This window comes from Pituophis catenifer, unplaced genomic scaffold, assembly GCF_029215685.1.
Source record: "Pituophis catenifer annectens isolate HBS135680 unplaced genomic scaffold, rPitCat1.0.hap2 SCAF_1, whole genome shotgun sequence".
NCBI classification, from domain to species: Eukaryota; Metazoa; Chordata; class Lepidosauria; order Squamata; family Colubridae; genus Pituophis; species Pituophis catenifer.
The window spans coordinates 175,551,193-175,564,020 of NW_027256881.1; the positions used below are offsets into that span (position 1 = coordinate 175,551,193).

At 37.3% G+C, this 12,828-nt stretch overlaps 1 protein-coding gene across 1 annotated transcript in view; it reads right to left on the reverse strand.

The window, feature by feature from the left end:
• CPS1 (carbamoyl-phosphate synthase 1) overlaps positions 1-12,828 on the reverse strand; it is a 177,335-nt gene that overhangs the window by 31,090 nt on the left and 133,417 nt on the right. The window contains exons 28-32 of the mRNA XM_070956779.1: positions 8,270-8,347; positions 6,541-6,648; positions 4,722-4,811; positions 2,929-3,099; positions 463-537 (exon numbers count right to left, since the gene is read on the reverse strand). Of these exons, the coding sequence (XP_070812880.1) occupies positions 463-537; positions 2,929-3,099; positions 4,722-4,811; positions 6,541-6,648; positions 8,270-8,347 (522 nt within the window). The remainder of the gene's footprint in view (positions 1-462; positions 538-2,928; positions 3,100-4,721; positions 4,812-6,540; positions 6,649-8,269; positions 8,348-12,828) is intronic.

Sequence of the window (12,828 nt, forward strand, 5' to 3'; positions counted from 1 at the left end):
ACATCATTGAGGCTATATATTCTATGATATCAAGAAATATTTCATAAAATATTATGTCTGTTATTCTAAAATATTTATTGAAACCTGATACTCTTCTGTGTGCTGGGAGTGGAGGGAGGAGAAGAGAGAAACAAGGTTTTTGGAAGAACTACTGTAAAGAGATAGGACTCAAACACTAATGAAGGGGGACATCCAGTGGTCAAACAAGTTACATTCTATCAGATAAGTTTGATATTTTTTATGTGAAAGGCTGTTTTCAGATAATAAAAAAAAAAGTTTTAAATTGGTTTTTTTTCACTTCAAAGATTCACTACAAAAACAAAGCAACTTAATAATAAAAATATTACTAATGTAGTGTCATGTAAAGGTGGACTGTTCTCCAAGAATCATTTTCTGGTTATTCTGATCCAAGGTCAATAGAAATGATTGATCTTTGTGAGAAAACATCATAAAAGTTGATACCTCCCCAGTGGATGCCATTTCACATCGTAAAATAGGGTCAACATCTCTCAAACGGGGCCAGGAGAACATTGGAGCCTAGAAAATGAGAAAGACATGTGAATTCATTTGCAACATTAATTCTCCAAATACAGTAAACTCTAGCTGCAAGATATAAGTGGGCAACATTTTGGTAACCAGAACGTGATTTGACATTTTGGTAGAATAGGAAAGATATTAACAGGCAGGATATTAGTGGAAGATGAAGCTGTATCACATAGCCAAAATGTTATATTTCCTCAAGATCACAAGAAGTGATAGTACCACTCTATACTGCACTAATGATGCCACACTTGGAATACTGCATTGCTACTATACAAAAGAGTGCAGAGAAGAGCAACAAAGATGATAAGGGGTCTGAAGGCTAAACCATATGATAAACATCTAAGGTACAGTATGACTAGATTAACAAAGAGAAGGATTAGGGGTGACATGACAGCTGCCTTCCATTTGAGGGGAAGCCACAAAGATGGAGGTTGACTTATTTTCCAAAGCATCTGAAGGCAGGGCAAGAAGCAATGGGTGGAAGCTGGTTAAAGAGAGATCCCACCTGGAACTAAGGAGAAATTTCCTGATAGAATAATTAATCAATAGAAGAGCTCCCCTCCTGGAATTGTGGGTGCTCCATTGCTGGAAGTTTTCAAGAAAAGATTGGACATCTATTTGTTTAGGATGGTATAAGATCTCCTGCCTTGGGCAGAGGTTGGGCGGGAGGATCTCTGTGTTTTGTGCATTCTAGTACAATTTAGAATTTGTATTATTTAAAGTTTTGGGTTTTTTTAACCCAGAGAGTGGACAGAATGTGCTGGACAAATCCAATTGTGCCTCAAATTGTGCCTCAAAATTGGACTTATTCTCAAAGAGAATCAGAAATTAGGAACGGGATAGCAGGTGATGCCACTACCAGCAAATGCTAGAAAAAAAGGGATAGAAGGGAAATGGTCCTGACATTAAATCCTGACACTGTACCATTATATTTCCTTAAGTACACCACCAAATGGACAACACCAACTATCCATCCCTATGTGTATGTGTGTGAGTGATACATACATTACATACAGTAAATACATATAGTGTATATATTAAGCCCAGAACTGTCTCACAGATGCATAACAGGTACTAGCATCATTCCATGGTGGATAATTAAAGAAATGAGGCAGCAATAGGACTGTGACTATAGCATTCAGAATATTGGTACGGAGTTAACCACATATTTTACCCAAGACTTGACTCTATTGTCCACTGAGACTTTTATCACCTATATCAATTTCTGAAGGTTTTCTTGCAGGCCCTTTCCCACCATTTGCTTTGAATGACACAATTAAGGAGGACGGAAAGAGGAGATGTAGCTGCCAAGCTAATCCATCCCAGAAAAGCATTATGACTGGTCTCCCATTTTGTGGCCATGAAAAAAGATGGAAGGAAATAATGGACTTTTCCATTTTTGATAAGTCTGCCTTCTGGCAAGATGTTCTGGGGGAAGATTCTTCCCTCTGATGGAAAAGCAACTCCAAACTGGAAAGAAAATATGATTGGGGTGCTCATCAAAGCATTGCAGGAGAAGATAAAATTAATTCATAATAATGTATGATTCAAAAACTTTTCCCCTAGGATCTCTTCAGAACTTTTTAATTATTTCTGGCATTTTAATAATAATAATTGCTGTAGGCATTTACAAGCATTTTTGATGCCTAAAAAAGATTTTGCTTAGAACAGAAGGATTTCCATGCAAATCACTGTGATATTACAATACCTATTTTACAATGGGGAGCAATCAGGGATAAATTTACCCTTTTCTGGAGGTTGGCATTCAGTTTGAAAAAACTAAGGGTAGTAATTTACTGAAAAGGGCCCATCAACTATTATTAAAAACTTCCAACCCTCCATGAAAACACTAAACAAGAGACCAACTTGAACAGTTTGTGAGTTCCAAAATAAATCCCTATTTTGATCCACAAAGAAAACTATATACAGTAACCTACCAAATATTTCATGACATTGTGTTTTCAGTCATTAGCTCTCAGCTAAAATGCAAAGTGCCTTGAACACATGGTGTATTATACAGAGGGACATTGATTATACACACCTGCTTCATTTAGATAGAAGCAATTTTACTAAGAAGAGTGAAGGCTAACCTATTTACAAGGACACTGAGTTATCCATCTTCCAAATGTAATATACTATTCATTAAACTTACCCTTTGTTTCAATGTACAGACTTTGTTAATATGCATTTTATTTGGATGTCTGATTGTGGTTTTTAATGTGGTACTTTAATACTCAGCACAATGTATATCGATGGGGAGGACTATTTTACCTATTTCTTCTCCCCAATTAAATGAATGGATAAAAAGAATGTAACCTTATGAAGTTACATTTATAAGCCACATAAGTGTAATTACCTAATTATTCTACATCACTCCACACATACCTTAATGCCCACATAATTTGATGGAATCATAGGATTTGTCAGTGCAGGAAGGGAGGATTCATGGATCTGTTCCCCAGTCATCACTTTAGTGGCCACATCAATGAAATCCAGGCCAAGGGACTTGGATATAAATGGAATAGATCGTGATGCTCGCAAGTTACACTCTATTACCTACGAGAGAGATTGGAAAAATCTTTTAATGATTGCCTATATATTGATTGTGAAAAAAGATAAATACCACATTTATACCGATAACTATTTATAACCTTACAAATTCTGGACATTATTAGAATATTTATCATATCTTTCTCTATCCTCCTGGCTACAAACATAATGAAAAGACATAATTTACCTACATCCGCAATGGATACATACAATAAGATGGACAAAAGTGTTTTAAATTCCCAGCATTTTCTGAGATTACATTCATTCAAGACAGTCACTAATAGTCTCCAAATTGTTAATCAATACTGAAAAACATTTCCAGCATGGTTTTTATTATTTTCCCAAATCTATACAAATTACATCTTCCAACAAACATAGCAAGTTTAGAAGATAAATACTGTAGATGAAGTATATAACAATATAGATACAAAAGGGTGACACAGGGATTATCAAAGGACAGGAATAGAATTGAATCAAAAGCTTTGGCTTCATCATGAGCACTCTGAAGTTTCTGTTTGCCATATTCGAGCAAGATCACATGTTTGTAAAAGCAGCTCATTGTATATGATGAAGGTATTGTACAAGCTTACCAATAATACATGCAACAGCATACATTCATTTTTGTTTTGTTTTTCCAACTGATGCCATGAACTTATTGTAGGGGGGCTGTGAAATGGGACTGCTTACTGAAGCAGGCCTTCAGCATATCCATAGTGAGAAAGGGTGTGACAGTGGCTAAATTGCTTTCCTGGGTTTTAGGGGAAGATATCGTGGCTGAGGGTAGTGGAACAAACCCAATGCAATTTTAACAGCTGACTTCAACCAACAAGCATATTTGTTAAAAAGTATATACACTAGCTATAGTCTGGAGAAAAGCTAAGAAGTGTTATAGTAAGGAATAGACAGCTGTAATATGTCTCTACTGATGCCTATGATAAGTGGAGTATGTGTAGGTTTCATGAAAATCACAGAGAAATTGAAGTATTAAATAACCCCTCTCCAGCTCTTTGCAGTCCTGACATTCTTCCTTTTCCCATTCCTACAGTTAATATTGTATCTAACATAGTAGTAGGTGAACAATCCCGTAAGCAAGAATACCTGGAAGACAAATGTCTTCTTTGCATTTTCTTCTATCCTATTTGTTTTTGAGTTATACATAATAACCCAAGATTGCAAAATAGCAAGCTCTGTATATCGCAGAGTCAAACTTCTGCCACACCAATAAGATGAGTCGCTTATAATATTCTTACAAATCTTGTTTAGTACTGATCTGATTTAAAGCAAGTGCTGAGCTAACATGCTTGCTGACAGACAGCATTTCTACAGAGCTTGCTTTCCCCTCAAATTACTGTATTATCTGGACAAACGGAGCCATTCTTTCAAAATTGTACCACAAAATGCCTTATACAGCAGTGAATGACAGAATATCAATGGCACATACTGTACACCCATGAGGCATCAAACAAGCCAGGAATTATATGATTTCCTCTAGCCTGTGCTGTACAGCAAACAGCAGCAACAGCCTTGACCGATTTTTGGCGGGTGTGCATGAAGAAACAGAGGGCTTTTTAGAAAATGTGCTATTTATTATTATGATCTACTATTTTCTACATTCAAAAAGGCCTCACCAACACATCATTTCCCCTGATGAGAAACTGGATATTGAATGGTCCAGAGATAGCAAAGGCATCAGCAATCTTTCTGGTTGCAATTTTCACCTATAAGAGTACATAAAAACACCTCATTATTAATTCAGCCAAATAATAAAAGTCCATTAAAGGTAAAATAAATAGAAACAAAAGAAAAAAAACTGTTTAATTTTACCCAAGTAGCCTGAGAAATGTGAGTGTAAATCTTATTACACTTATTCTAATTATAAATATTTAATATTGATCTGATTTGATTTCATATTTATCTACATCATACCTTACTTCATAATATCTGATTTCAAAATTTGAAATCAACAAAAAGAAAACAGAAATCATTAAAAAACTTAGTTCAGTTATATTAATTTCATTCAACTATGTTTATCTAAGGCCTAAATGATGAGCAAGCAAAATAATGAGAACTAACAGGAGGATGCAGGGGAAGGGGCAAGGATGGTAGACGAGTCCTTAGCAGAATTTCTTTCTAAATCAAGAAGTTGTATTAATACTTGCCTGAGAAGAATTAAAAGTTGCACTGTATTTCAAGAATTAAAGTGCAGATAAACTGTCAGAAGACTACAATTATGATATGCAGTGCTTATGCCATGTTCATCTTTCTGCCTGGCAACCACCAGGCATATTTTTGCAGCAAGTGCAAGCTTGTAGCAACCCTTGATGAAAATTAAATTACTGTAGTAGCAAAGGACAAGGATTTATCAGTTCAAAGAAAAGAGGCAAGGGCAGTGACTCTTGATAAGGAGGACAGTCAAACAGATGAGCAAGCCCCTCTGAATGAGGATGAAAATGAAAAGCAAAAGTACAGCATATTCTGCACTGCTTAAAACTCAGAAACAGTTTTAAACTGTTGCAAATGAAGCAGGCTCTGAGAGGGAAAGGAAAAAAAAACTCACTGCCAGGCTTTTAAGATTAATGTCAGCCCTTCAATGTAAACCAGGTCAAGAAATGGACTTCACAAGAAATACTGGAACTCTACTTTATTGAGAGAGGCTACAGAAGAGAATCTTGAAAATCTGACAATATTTTCCTTTTCCTCCCTCTTATACCAAAGAAAATGAAGGTGGGGTCACTTTAAGTTTCTTTCCAATGCCATTTGCCTTCTCTGGCTTAATTCATGGCCTCCGCAAGGTTATCTCTGTAGTTTTCTGATCTTCTTGATGCAGAAGAGAGTTATGGGACCAAGGAATGAGAGCTCTCAAGTTCACTTACTATAAGACTGTTCTACTGCTACACTAGATATTTCACTGTATGCTTTGTTGCTACAACTTTAGATAAAATCAGGGAGGCAACATGATATGCAAGACTAAGTCTATGAATTGATGTATATTATGGAGTGATGAAATACAAATAATATTGCTTTATCCAATCTAGTGCCCAGATATATTGGAGTTCAGCTTCCATCATTTCTCAATTTTTACCACACTGAACTGTGCTTACAGAAATTAAAGTCCAGTATTCTTGGAAGATACCAGGCCGATGAAGGAGGTTCTGAGATAATATGCTTGCTCTAAATTAGAATATATTCTAGCAATTTCAAAAAAAAAAAAGAAAGAAAGAAAAAAAAACTGAGAGAGATACTGGATGCTACTGGATGCCATAAGTAATCCTACAGTATCAGCTGTACTGACCATCAGAAAAGTGTGCAACTACTTTATTCAACATTCAGCTGGCTTAAAATTCTGATAAATACTGTAGTTGAATAGTTTTCAGATGAATTTTTAGGATATCATGCATTTTAGCCCCATGATACCCCTCTGTCTTGTATAGTTAACCAAATATTGACCTTCTCTAAGGCTCCTTGGCTAATTGTTTGTGCAGGAAACATCAAAGTAGCATCTCCAGAATGAACTCCTGCATCTTCCACATGTTCAGAGATGGCATGGCAGATAACCTGTTCCAAAGAGCCAAGAAAATACAATCATTTTATATGGGTTTAGTCAGATCTAAACATGCAACTTATAATAGGTGAAGTTACTATGAAGCCAAAATATGCATGCATTATATGACTATATCTGGCTAACTGGATTATTTTTCTAAATGTTTCCTAGCTTCAGAAAAGTAATTTAGCACAAGGGTTAAGAAACTGAGCAATTGATGAAGGAATTTGTATTTCACACATCTCAGGAACTTAGAAAAGTGATTTTGACTCACTCCCTTCTCCTATGATGATACTGACATTTTTACAAAGTCATCGTGGACAGAGAATGTATGCAGGCTATTTCAAAAACCAATAATGGTTTATTAGCATTAGTAATATTTATTATTATTACTACCAAATATATCTATTAAGTCCCTGGTATATGAATAATGTCAGAACAGCATAAGAGGACTTTGCAGTTTCTAAGCATAATTAATCTACATTGGTGGACTTATAAAATCCTGCTAAAAATACCTCTCCATAAGCATAAATTTTGCTTTATTCAGTAGTAGGGATTAATAGGAGACCTAGAGGGCTCATTCAGCCTCTTTCATTTATTTGTCTCTGCTTCATTTTTCCTGACTGGAAAAAGAATTTCCTCCTTTCTTCTCTTTTGATTCACCATCAGACAAAAAGCTCAGAGGTACATTTTTTGTCATAGTGTGTCACTGCCTTAATAGACCTGACATGATGCTCAATGGGCTTGGTTCTATGTACTTCACATGTATGGTCTGCTAAATATGATTCAGTGACTTAGCTAGAGGATTTCAAGCAGGACTCTTTTTTATGCAGAAGAGAGTTATGGGACCAAGGAATGAGAGAACTGCCAAATTAACTGTGAGAAAAAGAAGAATATTCAACATGATAATCAGACAACTGAAAAATGGCTAGGTTGTGAATTTGAGCTGTAGTCCTTCAAGGTGCAATTTTTCTGGCAAATGAAGTTTGCAATGTTTTGTAAAGTCTGTGATCAGCAGAAGCAGGAAAAATGCTGAATGTCAGTGCTGGAGGGTTAAACCAGGATTATGTTTTGGGGTTTTTTTTCTGTACACACAATTCAGGGAATTCTATCAAATTGCTATGGTCAGTTGCAATGATAAATATCTTGGACTGTGTGAGTTATCAGACTAATCTGGTATAGCACTTCTATACATTATGACATGGAAAGATGCCCAGTATCTAATGGCCCTTGTGAGGGTTTACGAGAAAGGTTATTGGCACTGAACACTACACCCAGCAGTTTACTGTGGGAAGATGAAAGGCAAATAAGCAAAGGTGACAGCTTTTCGATGCATTACAAACAATGTTAAGTAAATGCAATGTTCCCTGCTGAAACTGAAAACAATAAAAGTAATTCCAACAAGCAAGAGCAAGCAATATGATCTTTAAAGAAGCTCATACTGAAAAAAAAAACAGATTACTGACGAAACATTTCTCAAGGCTAGGTGGTTGTATAAAATCTTTGTTCAGTCTACCTTTGTTTAGCTCAGCTGTAAAGAACTTCTATCTAGAGTTGAAATGGAACATTTGTCAAGTCTCTTCATGATTGTTTTATAAATCCTGGGAAGAAAAAGCAAAGCAGAAAAGTGTCTACCTTTCCATTCTTTGCAACTGCATCCATTTCCACCTCTCTAGCTCCTTCAATGAATTTTGTTAGGACAACAGGGTGTTCCTGTTATAAAGAGAGAATATGTTCAGTATTCAAGTTAGTAACTACTTTTAGAAATATTTAATTGAACTGGAGAAGTAAAGTTAAAAGAAAAAAGTGTAAGAAAATTGCTCTCACAAAGCTTTTATGGCTCTAGAGAGTTTAAAATGGAAATAAAAATACTGTAACAAAACTGAAATCAATTACACACATCTCACTAATTCTAAAGGAATGCAGACCTTAGTGTACATTTGGCTGTCAAAGTCTACATTAAATTTCTTCCTGTGTGGAAAGTCAATCACTCCCTATCCTTATCCTGCCACCATGAGTGCAATTGGTAATTGTAGCCTTCAATTTTATATTCCTGCAGAGATTTGTTTTCCCACCATCACTGTTCTTGATCCATGAAACATTGGGAAGAAGGAAGAAAAACAGATAAATTCAAGCCTGCCTCCCATAATTCCTATATACAATCTGCTGTTGAGTTGGTAGGAAATGATATAGTCATTTTTACAGAATCTTCCAGGTGCCCCAGAAATGTTAAATTTTTAAATAAGAATGTAAGTAAACAGTCCTTTCTGCAGAATATAATTTGCAGAGAAAAATGATATTTCAGCAGTTGGTGTTCCACAAATACACAGTCTTTCTTCAGATGGAACTCCATGAAACCTCCCCTATTTTACCATAGAGTCTAGTAGTTGTTGGAAACAAGCTCTAGAAAAAGCTATTCTAAGATGTTGAGGCATATTGGTTGTTAAACTCTTCCCTAACTAGGAGGCTGATTTGTGTTGAGCCAGCCACTTCAAGGACCTAACATGTTTAAGCAATGCAAAATCATCTTGGGCAGCCACATCAATGGCACTTTGTTTAAAAGATTTCCTGGCCTTCAGATCTGATTGGGAATTGGATAGAGAATCTGCACTGTGAGGTGGCATTTGAAAGTAGATTGGCTCAACTGATCAATCAGCAACTGACTGATCTTTGAAGCAGAGTGTGGGTGTCTATCTAAGTCAATAGATAAGATCTTCAGCTATTAGTTGAAAACTTTAATTATTAGATGGCTTTGTATAGGGAGTGTACCCAGCTCTGTTCTTACTGCTGGAGTTGGGGTAGATTTATCCACCCCAAGAATCATTTTTAAATGTACAGTATCTATTCCAGTAGGGAATGACATTGACAGTGAGTGGCATATAAATTTAATAAATAAATAAAATTGTTGCTGTTATATATACACACACACGAAAACTTAAGAAGACAGATAGATAGATAGATATATGTCTTTGGTTATTCGGGTTTTCTTCTGCGTAAAATTGGAAGTGTCTTGGCGACGTTTTGACAAAGTCTCATTCGTCATCTTCAGGCTGGTGTTTTTGGCTTCATGCTTCTAGGAGCAATGTGTGATCGCATCTGTTTCTTCCTTTTAACTGCTAGTGGGGGTGTGAACTGATTGGGTGGGAGCTTGGCTGTGTTCTGATTGGATGGAGGTGTGTTCTGATTGGTTGGGGGCTTGGCTGTGCTCTGATTGGATGGAGGGTTGGCTGTGCTCTGATTGGATGGGAGTGTGTTCTGTTTGGGTGGGGGCTTGGTTGTGCTCGGGTTAGTCTGAGTTGCAGGGGGATTTGAGCTGGTGAGCTGCGTTGCTGTTGTTTGGCTTCGCGTTCGTGATCGTGCCACATCTTCATAGTGGGTATCAGTCTGCTTCATGTATGGATTGGAGGGGTTTAAAGTGGCTAATGATGCAGCTGCAGTCTGGCTTCTGGTCTGTGGTTGTGCCTCATCATCGGTGTGGGTTTGAGTCTGCTTTCCGCGTGGATGTGTGGTGGTGACATCCTGTGTGGCCCTCATGAGTGTGGGTCTGGTGTCATTCCTCGTGTTAGGGACTCGTTTGTCAATAAGGGCAGGTTTCCAAATACAGTATAACTCCCCCAAGCACATCCTAGATCTGACCAACCACTGCCTATCCAACGCATACTTCATCTATAATGGACAAAAATGCAAACAAATAGAAGGAGCACCCATGGGATCACCCCTCTCACCTGTCATTGCAAACCTCTACATGGAACACTTTGAAACCCAAGCTCTAGAAAAATCTGATCACAAACCCAAACTCTGGCTCAGATATGTAGACGACACCTTCATAATCTGGCCACACGGGAAAGAAAAACTGGACAACTTCCTCACACACCTCAACAATCTACACCCCAAAATACAGTTCACTATGGAAACAGAAGCTAACAACCAACTTCCCTTCCTGGATGTCTTAGTCTACAGGAAATCCAATGGCTCCCTAGGACACACCATCTACCAGAAGAAAACACACACAAACCACTATCTGCATGCACTTGCACACCACCCAGCACAGATCAACTCCGTAGCCAAGATACTCGTCTCCAGAACAAAATGCTTAGCTGACGAACAACACCTAAAAACCGAACTACACACTCTCACTAACGTACTAACATCCAATGGATTCCAAAGAAATAAGATTACCAACCTAATCCAAAAAGAAACCCCCACTAAAATCCAAGACAGAGAACAAGAAAACGGCAAAGCCCTCCTCCCATACATAAAAGGCACCACAGACAGAATCAGCAAGATCCTCCACAAACACAACATCAAGACAGCATTCTGCACAAACCGAAAAATATCCACCATCCTAAGAAACCCCAAAGACAAAATTGAGTTAGAAAATCAAGGAGTATATGAAATCCCATGCACCGCCTGCCCACCACATACATCGGACAAACCAACAGAAGAATAAGTGCATGCATTGAAGAACACAAGAACTCAGTCAGAAAAGAGGAACCAACTTCTTCCCTGTCCAACACCTTAAAGCCACAGGACATGAAATTGACTTTAAAAAGACCAGAACTATTGCCAAAACTGAACACTAACAACAGAATAATCAGAGAAGCCATCGAGATAGAAAAACGCCCACACAGCATGAATAAACGAGATGATACTTCCCTCCTACCAGCCATTTGGAAACCCGCCCTTTTTGACAAACGAGTCCCTAACACGAGGAATGACATCAGACCCACACTCACGAGGGCCACACAGGATGTCACCACCACACATCCACGCAAAAAGCAGACTCAAACCCACATCGATGATGAGGCACGACCACGGACCAGAAGCCAGACTGCAGCTGCATCATTAGCCACTTTAAACCCCTCCAATCCATACATGAAGCAGACTGACACCCACCATGAAGAAGTGGCACGATCACGAACGCGAAGCCAAACAACAGCAACGCAGCTCACCAGCTCAAATCCCCCTGCAACTCAGACTAACCCGAGCTTCTGCACATTCTAGCACCTTTTTTATGATCATCATATTTGATGGAGCAAATCTGTGTTTCCAATTTTGTGCAAATGAAATTCTGGTGGCTATGATTATGTGAAGTATGAGGTAATAAATTTCTTTCCTAATCTTCTCTTTTATAATTCCCAATAAAAATAATTCGGGTTTCATAGGAATTTTTTCTCCTGTCATTTCCTCTAACCATTTTTGGATTTTTAACCAATATACCTTTGCTTTGGGGCATGTCCACCACATGTGGAAATATGTCCCATGTTGATGATTGCATTTCCAGCAATTTGGTGTATTTTTTTGGGATATCTTGGCCAATCTTGCCGGGGGTAAATGCCATCTATAAAACATTTTGTAAATATTTTCTTTATAGGCGGCCGACAACGTCATCTTATAATTTGTTCCCCATAATTTTTCCCAATACTCTAATTCAATATTATACCCAAAATTTTTCGTCCAAATTATCATCGTTTCCTTTATCATTTCCTCCTCCATTTTGAATTGAACGAGGCATTTATATATTTTGGTAATTATTTTTTCATCGGTCTCAGTATTTTGTCCGTTTCTTGTTGGTCAGTTTGAAATCCATATACTTCTAAATCTTTTTAATATTTTGTTTGTATTTGTAAATAGGGCCACCAATCAATTTTAATTCCTTCATCCAATAATTTTTATCTAGATTTCAAATTCCTTAATCCATCTAACAATTCCTTATATGTTACTATTTTGTTAAAATCAATTAAATTAGGGTAGACCAAGGCTTCCATTGTCGACATCCATCTTGGGATTTTTAGATAAAAGTTCCTTTTAATTTTCATCCAAGTTTCCAATAGTACTTCCCTCACTTGATGCCTCTGGAAATACTTGTGGGCTTTGTCTTATCCATCCCAAATAAAGGCATGCCAACCTTTCTGCAAGTCATGGCCCTCAATTGTTAAAATTCTTCCATTCTTTAGATTTATCCATTCCCTGAGCCATGACATTACTGCTGCCTGATGGTACAATTCCCAGTCTGGAAGGCTGTTATATATTTTTATGATTGGAATTAGATAGACTGGGTAGCTGTGGTTAGTGAACTGCCTTAATGGTGTTGGTATAAGGTATAGCCCTTAAAGAGTCCTTTTTGTGGAAGGTAAAAATTTGTTTCTACAAAACTAAACCTAAGTATTGATAGGACTTAACCTAAACTATGT